The sequence below is a fragment of the Lissotriton helveticus genome, chromosome 10 (assembly GCF_964261635.1).
Source record: "Lissotriton helveticus chromosome 10, aLisHel1.1, whole genome shotgun sequence".
Taxonomy (NCBI): domain Eukaryota; kingdom Metazoa; phylum Chordata; class Amphibia; order Caudata; family Salamandridae; genus Lissotriton; species Lissotriton helveticus.
In genome coordinates, this window is record NC_136071.1 from 911,176,602 (window position 1) to 911,196,563 (window position 19,962).

Consider the following 19,962-nt stretch of genomic DNA (forward strand, 5'->3'; position numbering starts at 1 on the left):
CGCGGGCCACTCCGGGTCTTCGATCGGGGCGGCCTCGGTCGGTGCCGGGGCCCGGGCTGCCATGGATCGGGTGGTCGCGCAGACCCACTCGGGTAGGCCCAGCATCCCCAGATGTTCTCTCCTCTCGACTTGGGCCCAGGGGGAACTCTCAAGGTCGTTTCCGAGGAGGCAGTCCACGGGGGCGTCGTCACGGACGGTCACCTTGAGCATGCCCGACACCCCTCCCCACTCGAAGGGGATTCGGGCCATCTGGCACAGGGTCTCGGAATTGTCGGCGGCCAACATGGGGCACAGCACATTTGGTAGGATCTGTTCAGGAGTCACCAAGTGGCAGCGGACGGCCGTCACACTGGCTCCAGTGTCCCGGAGTGCTTCGCCCCGGCGCCCATTAATGGTGACCCACTGATGGTATTTTTGGGTGTTGCTCGGGAGGGGAGCCCGGGGGATCATGTCTCTCTCGCCCAGACAGACTAGGGCCATGGCGGCTGGCTCCCACTCGGTCTGGTCCTCGTTGTAGACCTCTTCTTCTCCTTCTCCTTCTCCCAGGGCTGCGGCAGCGATCTGGCGGGTTGGAGGCCCGGTGGTGCTGGGACGTTGGTTCATGGGGCAGTGGGGGTCACTGGCAAAGTGACCTGGCCGCTGGCATCTGTGGCAGGTAATGTTCGGGCGGGGCCCCGGCCGTGCTGGGGGGGGGCCCTCTTCTTGTTAGGGATGGCGAAGTGTTGTGCTGGGGCGACACCCGGGGCGGCGCAGACGGGAAGTCTCGGTTCCGGTTCTGGCCTCCTCCGCCGCCTCGCTGGCGGGGGTGCCCCTGGGTGTCCCGTCCTGACTCTCCTATCGGGGTCCGGGGGACCCGGGTGCTCACCCATCGATCGGCCTCGACGGCGAGTTTCCGTGGCTCGGTCAGTTTGCTGTCGAGTAGATGCTGTCTGAGCTCGACAAAGCAGTTGTTGGAGAGGTGCTCCCATACGATGAGGTCGAACAGTTGCTCGTAGGTGGTCACTTTGCTGCCCTTGATCCACCCTTCCAGCGCCCTGCTATAAAAGTTCACGTATTCCACCCATGTAGTACCAGGGATCTTTTTGCAGTCTCTAAATCTCTGCCGGTACATCTCAGGGGTGAGGCCATAACGGGTGAGCAGGGCGTCCTTCATGTGATCATAGGAGGACATCACGTCGTTGGCCAGCTGCAGCAGGGTGTCTCTTCCTTCGCTGACGAATTTCCCCCAAACGCCGGCACCCCAATCTTTTCGGGGTATGCGGTGCGCGGTCATGGCGACTTCGTAGGCCTTAAACCACTGCTGGATGTCGTAATTTTTATAGTATTCTTTGACGACGTCCTTGGGAATGTGGACCTTCGTGTCGGCAGGAGGCTTCGGTTCACAGTGTCGCCAGCCTCTTCGCTCTTGGCCTTGATCTCCAGTTCTTGGAGGCCACGCTCGTGCTCAAACGTGATTTTCTTTTCTTCCAATTCTCTCTGCCTCTGTCTCTCCTCCAGGTCTCCTTGCAGCCGTAGTTGCTCAATGGCCATTTTCTTTTCCGCTAGCTGGAGTTCTCCGTCCAGCCGGAGTCGGGCGAGCTCCAACTCGTGGAGCCGGCTTCTCTCTCGCTCTCGGGCGTCTTCGTGGGAGAGGCCTGTGTCTCTGTTGGCGGTTCTTTCTTCTGCGGGGGCTGCTAAGGTTTCCTGGTGTACGTCTGGGACCGTGTCACCTTCGGTTTGGGGTGGTGTCGCTCTGGCCTCCACCCATGTTTGCAGCGCTTCTTTAAAATCCTCTTTGGTACTTAGTCCGGTGGTAGCGATACCCAAGTCTTTGCAAAATTGTTTGAGTTCTTTATGGGTGTACTCCTCCAATAGTTCCTTCTGGAACTCTGCGGTCGTTCCGGCTTCCTTAGTACTCATGGTTGCTGTGTGTCTCTGTTAGTAGTGGGCGAGTTACTCGCTGTACGATTTGCGTCGGCTCGGATCCCGTCGCCTGCCACCAATGTTAGAAGGGCGATCCCAGGGGAGACAGAAGATGTCTGACTGACCACCCCGAGACCCACCTTCCTTATGGAATTGGCCGAGCGCCGTCGAGAGGCCTCCCGGGCGAGGCTCCTCTCCTACAATCGTATCAGCCGAGCAATCACACCACTACAAAGGGACACCACACGAGAGTAGATTCTTAAGAGTCTTTATCAGGAATAAAGGCAGGTTCTCGCAGCAATATGTACAACGGGATCGAGAGATCCTTAAAGTCTCAGTATCAGGGGGAACGGGGGAACGGGGTAGCGGGACAGTCTTGGTACTAACTGGTACTAGGATACCCCGCGCACAGCTCTCAATCCTCGACCTGGGTGGTGCAAGGAGCCGCGACAGCGTCAGCAGGGCTCTGAGGTTGGTTCAGCGATGTCGGGCCGCGTCAGCAGGGCTCCGAAGATGGTTCAGTTTGGTCGGGCCGCGACAGCGTCAGCAGGGCTCCGAGGATGGTTCAGGTCGGGCCGCGACAGCGTCAGCAGGGCTCCGAGGTTCCAGGCACAAGAGTTCTTATCAGGATCAGCCGCGACGAGGTCAGCAGGGCTTCGACTCCAAGATACAACTGGAGTCCTAATCCAGGGCTGGCCCAGATATAGGACTGGAGTCCTTTGATGTCCGGACCCTCGCGCCTGGGGGTCAGAGGGGCCGGGATGAAGGTGTCCAGACACCCAGCAGGGGGGTGGAGTCAGCGCCCAGGGAGGCCGGAGGGCGATCGATACCAGGCGTCCGGGGACGGCTCTAGGGCCATCGAAACTCCCCTCCTCCCGGATCCGTCAAGTGGCCACTCTACCACCTGGGCGGATCTTGGTGCCTCGATGTCGGGGCTGCGCTGGGGCCGCGGCCAGGGTCGGGCCGAGGCCACGCGCTCGGGACTTGATGGGCCCAAGATGGAGTCGGGCCTGAAATGGCGGCCCGGAGTGGTAGCCGGACCTACAGAGTTGGGGCGAACATGGTTCGCCGCGGTCCAGGGGGGAGAGCCGCTGGTTGCCAGGGGGACTGTTCTCGTCGAAAGTTCGGGGAGGGCAGTGTCAAGGGGGGGCGACAGCGGGTCGATGGAGGGCCGGTGTCGTCCAGGGCCCGCCATGCGGGAGGGGTAGGACCACGCCACGAGGTCGGGTCCAACATTCCCCATGTTGTTTAGTTGTTTTAAGTTATGCCAATACGGCTTATAAAGAGAACGTCTGCCACCACATGTGGCTGATTCGCGCTATCAGGGCCTAAGTGAAGGTATGGGTTTTAGGGAACATCCACGTTTGTTAGTGTTGCGTTAATTACATTTTGCTTTTCGTTGCATCTAGAAACTAGAAAAACAAGCATTTGCAATGTAATAGGTCTTACATAGGCAATGTAAATGACTTATTTATGTTTTAAAAGCCAAAAAATAAATAAAAAGCCTTGTCATTTACGATGCCAATAGCTCAAATTTGCGCAAATGCGAGACCTATTGCATTGCAAATGCTTGTTCTCTTAAAGGGTTGGTACGGTCTTTCCAATAGGAATTGAATATTTGAAAGGGAAAAGTACGAGGTGAAGAACAGAGGTTGGAGGTTACATCTCAGGATGCAAGAATGGATGAAAAGGAAGGTCCAAGGTCTGCACGTACAATGGCCAGTGGAGGCGTTTTGAGGGCGGGTACACTCAAGGTGGTGTATAATATGCAATATCTAGTTGCAGTACAACCCACCTACACACACACACACACACAAACCCACCTACACACACACACAAACCCAAACCCACCTACACACACAAACCCACCTACCTACACACACACACAAACCCACCTACACACACACACACAAACCCACCTACCTACACACACACACAAACCCACCTACCTACACACTCTCACACACACACACACACACACACAAATAAAACACACACACACACACAGAGATTGTATGTGCTTGGACTATGAGGAGAATACACTGGAAGAGGACCAGGTCAAGCGCAGATATTTAATAGATTAGGCATAACAAAGGAGGTGGCAACAAGGGGCAGAAGGGTCCATGAGCGGTGGAGGCGGGGTTTCTTAATCCGTGTCCTACCTACTGTGTTGCAAACTTGAGACAGTGACGACCACAGCCCCTTACTTTGTCTCCCCCCATTACGTTAATTAGGGTGGCGGGAGGGAAATAGAAAGGAGTAAAGTACATGTCTACAAATGTACTGGTATGTGCAGGACACTGGATCAAGCACTAAAGAACGAAGGTCAGATATAAATGATGATACACAGAAGGCTGCACAAATAGGACGGCGGATCATGTACACGAACTGGTCAGTCAGCAAAAGGACAACAAGGCTTAGAACACTGCAACAAACGGATGCTACACTGTAGAACTGATTGGCATAAGAGGTAGAAGAACACTATAAAAAAAGCCATGCTCAAATACAGAAAAGAAGAAAAAGATATCATATGATGACAAACAAACTGAGGTAACACTCTGTTGTCCAACACAGAAAAGATCATGCAGAAATTATATGTTAGAATGTTTAAGGAGCTGCAAAGGGGGTACACAAATAAATAAAATATAAATATAATAATAACATTTAAAAAATATAGGCCTTTATAAGCTTCCTTCTGATTTAGGGGGTACACAAAACGACACTTTCAAGAATCCCGGAGGTGGCGGTCCCCGGGCTGGGGGGGCCTCAGAGCTCCCCTCAATTAATTTTTTAAAGCCCCTGGTCTGGGGGGGGGCTAAGAGCCCCCCCCACACATACATTTACTGGGGTGGAGCCGTGAGCCCCCCACACATAAATTTTAGAAAAAGCCCCAGGGGGTGGCCCCTCTGGGCCCCCCATTATAATAAACTACAATGCCCCCGGGACTTGCCCCCCCCCCGGGGGCTAATTAGCATTAAAGCTGGCTTCGGGTTTTTTCTTTTTTTTTCTTCACGAGATACGAGTATCCTACGCACATCCCGCGATTTAAAAAAAATATATACATTTTTTTGGGGGCCTTGGGGGTCCTTGTGGGACCCCCTGAGCAGGCCTAGGGGGGTCAGGGTGTTTCTACCCTGTCCCCTTTGCATCTTTTGCGCACTTGTTTTTCACTTTTCTTGTGCCTCGGTTCTACCGAGACGCAAGTTGGCTGCCAACGCGTATAATCCTCGTACGGTACTTCGGTATATCTATATCCACTCACTCGAATTTCGTCGGGTGTCAAGATAGACGGCACTCCAAGTCAGATTGTTACTCAAAAAAGATTTATTTGGCAGATCCCCCTGCCCCCTAAGACATACGCGTTTCACCCGTTAGGCTTCGTCAGTGTCAGCCATTTTTCATACATTCCACCATTTTATTTCCCACCCTCACACATCGAGGAAGGACTAAACCCTCGCCAAGTTCTTGTCGGCGGCCATCTTATAATGTGCAATTTCTAGGATTCATCTTAGCACAAAATAGTATAACATCGGGAAAAATGGTGATACAAAGTGCTAGTGCATGATTAAAAACATGAACATACAGGGTTCCTTTCTTAAGCACGTTTCACAAGTCAATATAATGGAATACTTTCTGATAGGCATGCATCATATATTTACATAGCGGTTTTGTATAACAGATTCTATATCTCTATATACTCCTATGTAATGTTTCTATCTCGCCCTGTATGGGCTTAACGTGCTCAGGTCGTGTTCCCTGTTACATCAAATCTAATGCCCTGTATGGGCTCATTCTATGTACCATGATTGGTCATCCAAAAATCCTTTCTTTTTGTATATGCAGAGAAAGTTATTTAACAAGTCTCTTTGTTGGCCTCTATTTACATATTTGATGTTTCTATGGGGGGGTATACTGAATTACTCTAAATGGACCCAGAGTTCCTCATCGTTATTCAGCCTTATTTACCCTCCTATGTTAGGGATACCCAAGACTTTATACGGCAGATTGATGGCATCAGATGGGAAGAGGATATGCTCCTCATCACCCTAGATGCAACCAGCCTGTACACGTGTATAGAACATCAAAAGGGCATCTCGGCCACCCAGTGGTTTTTGGGAAAGAAACATCTGAAATATCATATGCATAACAAAATGTTATTGAAGATGATAGAGTTTTGCCTCTATAATAACATTTTTCTCTTTGCAGGCAACATGTACCGTCAAACAAGAGGGACCGCCATGGGCACGTGCTTCGCCCCCAGCTACGCGAACTTGTTCGTGGGCTGGTGGGAGAAGCACGTGGCCTGGGGGGGGACCAATGAGAAGTGGCTAGATCATATTATGATCTGGGCAAGATATATCGACGATTTATTTGTCATTTGGCGTGGAGACAGATCCTCGGCTGAGGAGTTTGTCTCTACGCTGAATGACAATAATCTCAATTTGAGATTTACAAGCACCATCAGTGCAACGTCGGTATTTTATCTTGACCTTGAGGTCTTCATTACAGATGGATCCCTACAAACAAGACTATACCGTAAGCCGACGGCAGGCAATACCGTCCTGCATGCGACAAGCCATCATCCTAAAAGTATGATCAAAAATATTCCATTTGGGGAGCTATTACGCCTAAAGAGAAATTGTGCCACCTCCCAAGATTTCTTACAGGCGCAGAATGAGGCTTTGTCCAGGTTTAGAAGTAGAGGATACTCAAAATCACTACTTGAGCATGCAACAGGCAAAGTGGGGCTTGTAAATAGAAAGGACCTCTTCAAGGTTAAAAACAGGGAGATTGAAACGGAGGATAAAGTGAGGATGATTACCAACTACAATGTGAGATCGAGTGAGCTGGTCCAGATATTTAATAGAAACTGGCACACCCTAGGCACTGATCCCATCCTGAAAAAAACTGTAGCGTCTAAACCATCTATAACTTATAGATGCTGTCAATCCCTGAGCGATCACTTGACCAATAGCCACTTTGAGGAACCCGCTAGGACTATTAAATCAAAACCAGCTAGCGGTTTCTTCCCATGCATGCAATGCAAAGCATGCAAATTTAGTAAAAAGCGGACAAAATATGAGGGGAGAGAAAATGACTCACGACCCATGAGAGAGATTACAAAGTTCCTGAATTGTAATTCGGAATTTGTGATCTATTGTCTGGTATGCCCGTGCTCCAAAAGATATGTCGGTAGTACCATCAACCCGGCTAAGAGACGTATTTTGGAGCACATGCGTGCGATCACAAATAGAGATAAGAACTATCCGGTGGCACGCCACTTCGAGACCCACCACAAAAGTAATAGGGATCTATTATCTTTCTATCTGATTGACCAACTGGGCAGGAAAGACCGTGGAGGGGACAGAGTGAGAGCGTTACGGGCTCTTGAGTCCAGATATATAATCGATCTCCAAAGTATGCAGCCTAAGGGGCTGAATAACGATGAGGAACTCTGGGTCCATTTAGAGTAATTCAGTATACCCCCCATAGAAACATCAAATATGTAAATAGAGGCCAACAAAGAGACTTGTTAAATAACTTTCTCTGCATATACAAAAAAGAAAGGATTTTTGGATGACCAATCATGGTACATAGAATGAGCCCATACAGGGAGTTAGATTTGATGTGACAGGGAACACGACCTGAGCACGTTAAGCCCATACAGGGCGAGATAGAAACATTACACAGGAGTATATAGAGATATAGAATCTGTTATACAAAACCGCTATGTAAATATATGATGCATGCCTATCAGAAAGTATTCCATTATATTGACTTGTGAAACGTGCTTAAGAAAGGAACCCTGTATTTTCATGTTTTTAATCATGCACTAGCACTTTGTATCACCATTTTTCCCGATGTTATACAATTTTGTGCTAAGATGAATCCTAGAAATTGCACATTATAAGATGGCCGCCGACAAGAACTTGGCGAGGGTTTAGTCCTTCCTCGATGTGTGAGGAGGGTGGGAAATAAAATGGTGGAATGTACGAAAAATGGCTGACACTGACGAAGCCTAACGGGTGAAACGCGTATGTCTTAGGGGGCAGGGGGGTCTGCCAAATAAATCTTTTTTGAGTAACAATCTGACTTGGAGTGCCGTCTATCTTGACACCCGACGAAATTCGAGTGAGTGGCGACGTACATACGCGGCTCACCACCGCGAGGCAGAGCACCCGGGAGAAGGAGGAGCGACGGCGGTGAACGAGCTGTTCTTAAAAATATATATATATATATATGATTCAATCAAATGACTGCTGTTTGTTTAGAAAAGAAAAGGTCATATCTGTAACTCTGGTTGTAATTAAATTAATGCTCTGCTTCCGGTTAGCTCTGACCAACATAATTTGGAGTCATGACATTACAAGACACATGCAAAGTGTTTTCTTTAATAAGATTTGGTATGCGAACACATCACTTTGTCAATTAAGAGGATATTAGTCACATAAGGCGTGACTGCATTAAAGTAAACCAAACCAAATCTAGAAAAAGATAGAACAATTATGTAGGAAGGAAATGCCCCTTCGGTGTGTGTAGTCTTGATTCTGCTTCAATAGGAACAGTTTGGCCGGAAAAGTCAAATCAGATGCTCTCAAGACTGGGATGTAAGCTACCCCACTCTTGTTTAAGCTTCCTCTGGTCTTGTAAGCTTATGTTCTGTGGCGCAGAGAACACAGGACCAACGTCTGGGCATACCCTTTGCATAAAGGCTATCACACTCAGAAAATCACAACGTTTATCAGTGGAATATTTGCAAAATAAAGTCTCAGCCACTGGTGATTGCTCAGGTCCATTTAGCATTCAGGCTGGACTGTTCGTATTGGAGCAGGACCCAGGCTGTTTGGAATATGACTAGTCTATGAAGTGGAATAGTGGGTGAAAAACAACAGACTGGAATGCAGCCTCTTTCAACTGACAGTTGCTGAGATATTTGCAATCATTCAGTCCATCACCCTTTTGTGTTTTTCTCTGGCAGAATGGCTCCTTTATGCTCTGCCTATAAACTTAAAATGCCATGAATATTTGTCTGCTAGGCATATGGGTATGGTAAAAGGTTTTACAATAGAAAGGAGTACATGACATAGGTAAATTAGCAGAAATTAGTTAATGTAGTTAATACTTATACAACAATGCAATGTTTTATATCACACTGGAAGAAGTATAAACACCTGTATACTTTCAGAGTTTTCTGAAAGTAAGCAAGGCAAGAAGTGCAACGAGTTCTAATGGGATGACCCAGGCCATTATTCATTACACCCTAATCTCAGCTAAAACCACATGTTTCTGTAACTTGGACTAGTTCAAAGCATGCATACAGGGTTACCAAACTAAGCTCAAAAACTCCCTCCTTCTTTCAGTGTGTAGGTTTACAGACTAGTCAAATAATGACGAGAGAGAAAAAAAAAGTGAGAATACCAATATGAGAGCACCTAGGATGAAAGGTAAAAAGGTCACCCAAAGAGAACTAACTTCTGCCTTTCTTCTATGCCTCCAGCAACAAATGATGGACGGAGCAGGGTCAAGACTGATTTCCATATGACTAGGTCTACACTGGAATGTCATGGTGTGGTGTACAAAGAAATTATGGATTTAACCCAGATCTCTGACTGCGGGTGAATGTTTAATTAGTTCAGCATTCCGCCAATCATCTGTTCTTTTTTCATTTGTCCCTCAAATGGGAAGGGTATGCCCAGATGTGGGTCCTGTACTCACTACACCACCAGATTCAAAATAGCCTGGCAGATGAGGGGTGAAAGACCTAAATTGTTTCCAGGATCCTTGTTTCTGGTCCAGGGAGGACCTGGTCTGGCAGTTCGGGCTGGACTGTACAAATGGGAAGCAGGGTCAAGATTGATTTGCATATGGCTGGGTCTAAACTGGAAGGGCATGGTGAGCAAAAGAACAATGGATTAAACACAGGTCTGACTGGGGTGAATGTTGGATTGATTCAGCATTCCGTCCATCATCTGTTCTTTTTGACTCTTCCAAAACTAACCAAAAGGCAGACATTCTTGACATGAAAGGAAGAAAAGAAACCCATCAGCAACCCTAGCTTCCAATAAATAGGCAACTGGGAACATCCTGGACACATGCTGGCACCATCACACTATACATCAAAAAATAATTTCGCTAAAAGGGATGAACCACATCTTAAGCTGCTGTATGCACATGCTAAGTGAATGCATTTAATACCAACTTCTAAACCTGCAGAGCCACTGTGAAGTTTAAACCAAGTGTGATAACCACTGTTCATCTCACTAAAATACCTTTTGCTGCTTATGCGACTCTTCACACAGACATCTTCACAGGGGAGCCAAAGCAAGTTAACATATTATTTGCAAAGAACAATTAACAGGCAAAAACTGTATTTTAAACAGAAGGACATTGTTAGCTAGGCTAGGCTCCTTGAGCAGTAAAAGGCTATTATATTTAAAGTGAGACCATAAAAGAAAAAGTGACCATGTGTGTGATCGCAGTGATTCACCAGTCAAAGAGTTACCCAGACCAATAGCAGATTTAAGCCTTTATTGCACTTCCTTTAAAATAACTCACAATACACTTACCATATTGCCAAATCACGCACTGAAGAGCCTACTCACTTAACCTCAATCTCAAAAGGGAAACATGGATAAATAAGACACAAAGTCGGTTTGCCCCGAAATTATCACTTGTATTGGGCACCATGCCTGGATAGCTGGGGGGTTGGGGATGGACAAGGGGATGTGGTGCAGTCCGGGAATGGAATTGCTCGCTTTTTAGTTTGAGCCCGAGCCAGCTCTGCAAGATTTGTTGTGGTGGAGTAGCGAATGGAAGCCCTGCCCACATTTGCCATTGGCTTGTGTCATTGTCTTTCCTAAATGCTGGCTTCTGATTCATCAATAGTCTTGTTAGTCCCTACTTAGTACCGCCTCATCTTCATTTGTCACCTCCCATGGGGACTGGCCCCTTTAGTTCGAGTGTTATTTAGACTGTGAGCACTATTTTCTTTAAGGAGGTTCTTCTACTGCCTTATTTACTCCCCCCCCCCTCCCGTTGTCGTGCCTTCTCTCCTCCTTCCCTCCCGTTGTCAGTGCCATCTCCAACCGCCCTGCCTCCAGTTGTCCGTATTGACTACAATTTGCAATGCAATACGTCTCGCTAAACGCGATACCTATTACATTGCAAATACTTTTTTTTTTTTCAAAGCGGCTCACACAAATTCATTTGCCCTTACTCCGGTGCCTTTCTCTGTATGGGTACGGCGCCCGTGAGAGAGAGAGATGGCCCTTCGCATTGAGCCCTCCCCCACTTGGCACAAACGCAACCTCACCCTTAATAAGACGGGAACGCCTCTTCAATGCTTAATCCTCCTCTGGAACATTTGCCCTCTGCTCCCAGTCCCCACTCCACCATGAAGTGCTGGAACTCATGGACACCCGCAGGGCTATAAAATTTGCACCGCCTCAACAGGTACCGCCGGCGCCAAATGCTTATGCATTTCCTCAATTCACATTGCCTTCATTTTGTATCTCGGTCTGTGTTTTGTAGTCTTCGCTATATACCCATATGCCAAACAGATAAAATGCAGTATTTCTTTTGCACGCAAAGAGTGTTCATCTGCTCCTCACCAGAGCCTTGCTCCAGAGGGCACGGTTTGACACCATGATTCGCCTGAGGTAAGCGCATCTTGCAGTCTTGAGCCGGAATTGCCACCTACCTTCTGCAACCCCCTCATGAAGGGTCATACCGGGGTAGGCAATGTTTCTATTGAACTTGCAGCAGCCGTCCATGAAAGACAAACAGGGCAGACTATTTCTAACAAAAAGATAAACTGCCTCCGCCACACGCACTTTATTTACTCCATGACAAGCCCCAAAATGTATGTGCCAAACGTAATCAGTTTAACCAACGGACAGTGTGCTCCCATTGTACACAGACATCCCGTATTTCCCTTAAAGGTACAAACCAGCACAAAATAACATACTTTAATAGAATGTCCCGCTATACACTGATTTATGCCAACAGCAAAGTCCCACTTATTCTCAAAGCTTATGTGCTACAGAGGGGGACGGAGTGCTTCTAGTCTTGGGCACTTAAGTATCTTAAAATATAGTTAAGACTCTAGTAAAACGAGTTAATTAGCCTGGATTTACCCCTGTAAAAGCCATGCCGCTGTCCCGAATTATATAAGCAGTCGGGAACCAGAGATGTGGCCATCTCTGTGAAATAGACGCTATTTAAGTTAATAAAACCCGTTGCCACCTATTTAAGCTCTTACTCCGTGCTTGTATTAATGTGGGCGCTTATATTTTATATTTAAGGCTCCAGCTTCAACGCTGAAGAGACAATTCCACCCCAAACAATTTAAAAGTACCCAGCATAATTGCACTATACATAATACCACTCAGCACAATTTCATTCAACTCCACATAATAACACTCTACTGACTACCATATAAATAAACCCCACATAAAACCAATCAATACCACTTAGCAACAATCCGCATGAAGACCACATCATGCCACATAATTCCAATCAGCACAGTTCTACACAACACAAATCAACTCAACACGTTTCCATTACACACTATATAATTCAACAACAAAAAACATAATACAAATCAACAACTCAAGTACATAACATACCACATACATACAATCAACACCACATAACTCTACATCACCACAAAATTCAACAGCAACCACAAGATTAAACTCCACTACATTACACTTCACAACAAAAAATAACATACAGCATAATTACTCTCCGTAACACAATCCTACTACATACAATTCCTATACACTAAATACCACATAATTACTATCCACATAATTTCACTGCACACCGTGCCACATAATTCCACTACACACCACATACATACACTCCAATCCAAAACACATAAGTAAAAAACATTTACAACGCCAATAGCTTGTAACTCTCGTAAATGCGGACCTATTGCATTGCAAATGCTTCTTACTTCAAGTGATGAGTCCCCAGAAGTTCTAAGGAGCGTGAGGTCTTAAGATATTCAAACACCAGTACCACTTACTATTCAATCTGAAAGGAAATTATAAAAGCATTTCTTATCAGCCTGTTTAGGTCCCCAGGTACAACGTTTATATCCGGCTATGGTTAGCTTCAGATTGCCATAAGCCACATTGATGCGCAGACCAGTGCTCCTGACTCTTGAGAGGTTCAGCGGGTTTAATAGTGGATGCCGTGCATGGCTTCTTATGTTCGGCTGCAGGTTTAAGTTGTCCATGCCTTCTCTGTGGCCTATAACTCAGTCAACCCTGGAATTGTCCTGTACAGCTGGAAAAATAGCCAGGAATCCCAAAGATGTCCCTGCCGGTCCATTTTACCACAGCATTCCCAACATGAGGAATTGCGACTCCTGCCATGTAAACTAAAAATATATTTTCTGTGGAGTTTCCGAAAGCCCCTTGCAGTTACGCTTGTTTTTCAACATCAACATTAGACCCTCAGTGGGCGACTCTCACTACTCTCTCACTAGTAACTTCCTTTCTCGATGTGTTCTACTGACGCCCAGGCCCATATGTGGCTGGGCAAGAACATGGAACCGCAGAATCACAAAGAGAAATGCCTGTGCTTGAACAGCATGAAGTAATTGGTGACTTGGGCCATACCACTGTAACACTCCAGTTTTTCCTTGGCCAGAAGAGCTTGGAGTGTCCGACTCCCTCATATATAGTCAGCAAAACACATTGGAACATAGGTTGATTCTGATATTTTTTGCTTTTCAAGCTATAGCTCTCCCAGAAAAATATCATCCATGAACTTAGGATGCAGATAAGTATCCTGCCTTTCTAACAGACAAGTCAGTGCATTGAATTTACTATGGATTTGGTTCAATTCTGGATCTGGATTACTCAAAGAATTAAAGTTGCTGATCAGATAAAGGACATCCAGAAGCTGCAGACAGCCCATTACAGAGTTGAGAGACTTTGTTTTAGCCGTTAGCTATCCTGTCACATTATCCCTGTCTGGAAAGCAACATTGACACTATGTGACTCTGCAGAGCCTTCTAAGCTTAGGGCAGAGGGGCTCAAAATACGTCTACAAGTTGAAGCTCCCTACGACAGTCTCAAACCATGGTTAGGAAATTATAATTTAAGAAGATAAATATCATTTTGAACTTCTGAAACCTTTTAGACAACACTAAAAGCATCAACATTAATGTTGCTAACCTTCATTGTGTATCCTTAGCACCTTATCAATCTGCTTATGACCCTCAAATTGTTGCTACAAATTTCTAACAGAAGGTATTCAGTAGCATTCTGTCTTTTTACTACAAAAACATGACCTTCTACCATCATAGTAGTGGGAGTAGCATTTTGTAACAAGTTAGAATAGAAATACCTATAAACTGCTAACATAAGCAGGCATAATGTAAAAAGAAAAATTAAAGTCTGTGAATTGCTAAAACTATGCAGTTGTAGAAACAAGAAGCATTGTGGATATAAAGGACTACAAACAAACATACATAATTCTGCAGGTTTCCGTCAGCTCTGCATCCGTAGCATTCAAGGCGCATTTCTTCTGGAGAAAAATCTTCAAATCCTGCAACGAGAACATCAGAAAGATCTTACATTTTTGCTATAGTTGAAGCAACACATGTTAATGTAGAAAGAAACACTTGCACATAGCAATGAATATACAAAATTTAGAATAATAAACCAAGAAAAAAGGGCAAGCTACATCAAGAGTAAGCAATTAATGAACAGGCGACTTTAAAGATATAGCAAACATTTCTCATTTATTTTTATTCATTTTGAGAATCTTCCCTCTTCAGTTTATTTGGGTTTTCTTCTGAAAGGGTTTAATTCCAAAGCTGAAACGCCTGGGTTTGCTGTTGCAAGTAGTCTCATATACCGGTGATTGAGAGGTCCAAATCTCCTTTCAGACAGGCTGTTCAGCCAGAGATTAGGTCAACAACACAATTATGGTGATGTAATCTGTGCTGTAGACTCCAAACTGCACTAGAACGCTGGCCAAGATTTACGAATCTGTCACACAACACAATGCAGTACAGCACCCAAAGTTGCTGTGCTGCTGTGTGTGACCGGGAGAGAGAAGGAAAGTGCTATATTTACAGAGATATTCTATATTCTATTATACTACTCCCTCCCTAGCTTTGGCACACAATCAGGCTGCCAAGCGCCATGTACACCTTTGCACCATAGTGAAAAGGTGTCTATGCGGGTCTAGCTTGGGGTTTGTACTGGAAGGGTATTCTTTCAGTACAAAATAATATGCCTGGACAAACTTTAAAACTATCTCGTTTGGCAGGGCTGCTGCACTGTAAAGCATACACCCAAAGTGGAAAAAGGTAGGAGAAATAAAAGCATTTCTCCATTGTAACACCTGCTTTCAAGCAAAGTTAATTTCTGGCGCTAAACCCCCTCTACCTTTGTTAGCAGATAAGGTCTTGCATCAAAAATCCTTGGTGGTTGCACAGGAAGGTCAATATACCACCCATAGAATGCCCCCCTTGATGCACAGTAACGCAAAACCGTGCATGATTTCACAGGCAACTTTCCAGCTTCAAATAAGGTTTGCGCTGGTAAGCAAATCTAAATTAAATGTTTTTTTGTGACGCAAACCTAGTACAAAATATTTGTAAATCTCGCCGTAAGCGCATCCAAGGAACAGAGAAAAGCTATTCCCACTAGGCTATGGTGAGAGAGTCTAACAAGCAGGTAGGAGACTTAAGTATCACTGATTTTTAAACTTTCTTCCAAACATGTACCAGATGCATTATTAAAAAAAGTGACTGAGTTATTTCCCCCTCTTTCAGTTTTTAGACATCTGGGAAGAATAGATTAGTGCCTAGGGCTGGTTTTGTGGGTTGGAGGGAGGAGTAGGAGGGGAAATGTGAGTTGTAGGTCATTACATTACAGATAAGTACATAGGGAATTGTTACATCGCAGCCACTACTACATCAGGAGTGAATACATTAAGAATAAATTCACAGGTAAGTTTATTATTTTTAACTGCTTAGCTGCTGAGAATGTTTCACCCCCAGTGCTGGACATTATAGGAACTTCGCTCTTAAGCCTTCATACCTTTTTTCCACAAAGGCATCCACACAAAATCTGTGTCCTTTCCCCCCACATGCTGAATATTCTAACAGTGCCCAAGGTTTGTGAATTATCCTGGAAGGAACCAGGAAAATAGCAATAGCAAACATAGCTTCATTCCGGGTTGTTGTTTTTTTTTTTTTAAAGGGGGGGGGGGGGGGAGAATGGGAATAGAGTGATCCCCAAGCAAGTGTATGGGATTTCTTAAATCTAAAAATAGCATCAACAAAATGTTTATTGTGCTAGCAACACCATCTACCCAGCTTTCAGGAACAAGAAGAGTTTTTCCATTTTTCTTGTTTCCACTGACTTGCAGTTTGTGGTGGAAGGAGATATATCTACAAAGGGTTAAACCTAGAAAAACTAGACATTTCTCAAAATTAGACAAGATTCTAAATTCAGCAAAGGGTCATTTGTGTAGCCTGCTCAAGATTTCTCCACGAGAAACTAATTGAAAAAAAGGAATACAAATAATTATTGAATAGTCAGAGAAAACAGAGGCATGCCACACGGAAACGTTTTCACCTGTAATTTTACTGCCTCAATGACCAATGCACAAAAGTAATATTCACATATGTCGGTCAACTCTTTCTGGTCTGAGGGATGTATTCTGTTTGTTGGTTTTCCAAAAACAAAGTGACACTCAAATCCAAAAACTCAACGGTTGCTTAGAATGATTTTTCACTGTATACCGTCTATGCTTCAATTCACATGGTAAAAATATAATTAATTAAAAGTGACTATGACAGAAACCTATGCATTGTTCAGATCTACCCAAGATACTGAGTTTAGGGATAATAGTTATTTCAACAACTCTGAATTTAGGCTTATCCACATTAGAATGCGATTCAGGGATCATTTCGCAAAATGGCGTTTTTCATGAGCACTTACTTACATTTAGAAGTCAAAAGAGGAGAAAAATTCAATTGATAATAAATGTTATACTATTCTGTGTTCCCATGCTTCTCTTGATAATAACAGTATTCACTTAAGTGGTTGGGCCTATCGCCCACAATATGATAGGCCACAAAATGCAACACAAGACATCAGATTTTGCCATGGAAACTGGCCCGATGTGGGTAGTTGCTGTATTTGTGCCCAGGCTCAGCCAACACCTAGGGAAACCTTCAAACATAGACATTTCTGAAAACTAACACAGCTTGTGTGGCTGGGCTTCTGGCCGGCAACAGGAATAAACGAAAACTGGGACTATATAAAGCCAATGTTTACTGTGGTTTGGGCCATTCTTTTCTCAGGTAATTGGCCAAGCCACACAAGTGGGAATTTTGTGGATCCCTGCAGATTCCATCAGTCCCAGAAATGAGAAGAAAATTAATTATTTTAGACAAAGTTTCACATTTGCAATGCATTTTGGGTAATAAAATGTAGTGAATTGCATACCAGCTAAGCCAACCTATATTCATCTGGGTCTCTATGTTACAGAAATACCCAGGGTTTGTAGGGTGTTCTGGCTGATCCAGAGCTCAAACAATGCAGCCATTCACCATGGCAAGAAAGAGGAAATTGGGTTTTACCTCCCGTTTGCTTGCCTACATGTCAAAACTATGCCCAAAAGAATCCAAATTTCCTCTGGCTTGCTATGGGGTTTAGGATGATCAAGGCCTCAAAGATTCAGAAAGAAAGTTGAAGCTTTACGAGTGAGGGTGCATTCTATGTCAAGACTAGGCCATCCCCATTATTTTTCCATTTTTGCATGGCATACAGTGGGGTTTCTGACCACTCCCCCACCATCCCTTGGAGTAGAATGGGATAAACTATCTCAATTTGAACACCCAGGGGTAGAAGGATGACTAGGGCCATTATGGGGTGGGGGCACATTACAATGCTTTGGTGGGATGCATTCTCCCATTTGTTTTATAACCTCTCCTTGGGTCTAGTGGGCTTTCTGCCACCTGGACAGGTTTTCTATTGCTCCTTTATTTTATGTTTTTATTGTGTGTGCTAAATGGGCATAAATCAAATCTGGTATTTGTAAAGTGCAAACTAACCAGCCCTAAGGGTCTCAAAGCACTGGGGCATTCGGGGAGAAAATAAGTGAGCTATTGCCCAGTGTCACATGATGCGAAGCTGCGGCCGGCGCGGAAGATCGAAACGTAAGCCCCATGGTCCAGAGTCAGCCACTCTGGCTGCTGCGCCACACCTCTCCCAATGGTAATGGTTTCTTTGTGAACTTGGAATTTTAAATCGGAAATGTTCAAAAAATTATTTAGTGTGGCGATTTTAAGGTCATATTATACATTTGGAACAAAAGAAAGTGCTGCAGAAAGCAAATTTGGTAACTTTAGTATCAATCACATATTCCAACTCAATACTGGGTGTCAGACTACATTTAATGCATGGAGCGTTCATTGTGGGGACTTTACCTGAAAGGTTAGGCTTTTCCTTTGCAACCGAATAGCAAGAGAATATCCACTGTCCAGAAGACTCCCAGGACTCCATGTCTCGCTGAATCATCTCTCTTAAAGAGAATAAAAGAAAAACAGTAACTGTAAAGTATGAGCATCTACATAGTAGCAAGTAAAAGAGCAGTTATTTGAGGATGTGGCTGAAGTGGGTGGGAAGGTTTTCAGAAATGGATTGCTTTTTGCGGTCCATATAAAATATCAATTTCTACTGATCTCACATCTAACTCCATTCTTAATAAACAATGCATCTATTTGCAATATTTTCCTCACCATAGCTTCATACCAATCAAGTTACAAACTATGTATGATATGTATAAAACAGCCTCATGTAGTTCATCTACACTGAACATGAGTAGAGGTCGCTGATTGGGGAATGGTTATTTAATCAACAGCTGGTCCATCTACATTTGACTTAAATGGTGTTGGGATTCTTTAGATCGCTGCATAGAAAGTAGAGGACCAAGGAATAAAAGGACTAATTTGCATAAACAGCTCACATGCTTGGCTCCTCTCCAGTGTAAACTCTAGCAAAGAATCCTTTTTAATCACACATTCAGCTTTTCAGGTTCATCATCCCTTCCCCCTTGATTCTTTCTTTTGGCACGAGAGTCTGTGCGCCTTCGCCTTCATGTGTATGTAAACTTGCATCTGTGGAAACCCATGCAAGCAAACATATGCAGACCCAGACACTGAGGAACATAGAAGAGGTCCATTAAATATGGCCTTCATGTGTTCTACTTATTCATCAGAAATGGTTTGTCTCGTTTAAAGAAATGTAGTGACAAGTGGGATGGACAGGATCAAATCTCTCATATATGGAACAATACTACAGCCCTGCCTAAAATGGCACCCAAAGTTCCCTTTGTAAATTAGTAAACAGCATAAGTGGTCTTTTAATCCAGAGTCACCACTGGGATGACCCTGAGCTGCTGTTGTCTGTCCAGGATTGTATTCTGCACGTGCAAAGAGAGCTGAGTGGTAAATTGGGGTCCTCCCTTTACCCCCAACTATCCCCCCTCCGTCTCCCAAGGCTGGGCGGGCATTACACTATACCTGCAGCTCTATTCCCTGAAGTCACAAAGGTCGCACGTGGTAGAAGTATAAATGGGTGACAGGCCCTTGCCACCTCCAGGAATATGCATTTAGCTTTAACTGTGGGAGATTGGGGATGGGTTTTGGGGGATTACAGATTGTTCAGCATGTTGTGTCCCACAACCGAATTCTCACAGTAAGATGTTGGGGTGGGCCCACAGTTCAACACTCCGTAATCTCACAATGACTTTGAGGAAACAGAGGGCAACCAAATCTGAATGTCTTCCATTTAGATTTGAACTATAGTCAGATGAGCAGTGGCCATTTTAGAAGCCCGCCACAACCTATTAAGTAGTCTAACTAGAATTCAAGTATTACCAGGGGATAAGACTATCAAAAGACTTGGGGCCTCATTAAGAGTTTGGTCCATGGAGTATTTACCGTTGACATGACAGAATACTTTACAACTGCCATGCCAAGGATACTTTGTATGCCCAATTAAAATATGTCCGCCAGCT

The 19,962-nt window shown here is 44.9% G+C and overlaps 1 protein-coding gene across 1 annotated transcript in view; it reads right to left on the bottom strand.

Annotated features, from left to right (window-relative positions):
- The window catches only part of NUP42 (nucleoporin 42), a 256,272-nt gene that overhangs the window by 141,841 nt on the left and 94,469 nt on the right, over positions 1–19,962 (bottom strand). Inside the window, exons 3-4 of the mRNA XM_078663559.1 lie at positions 18,371–18,465; positions 14,390–14,466 (exon numbers count right to left, since the gene is read on the bottom strand). Of these exons, the coding sequence (XP_078519685.1) occupies positions 14,390–14,466; positions 18,371–18,465 (172 nt within the window). The remainder of the gene's footprint in view (positions 1–14,389; positions 14,467–18,370; positions 18,466–19,962) is intronic.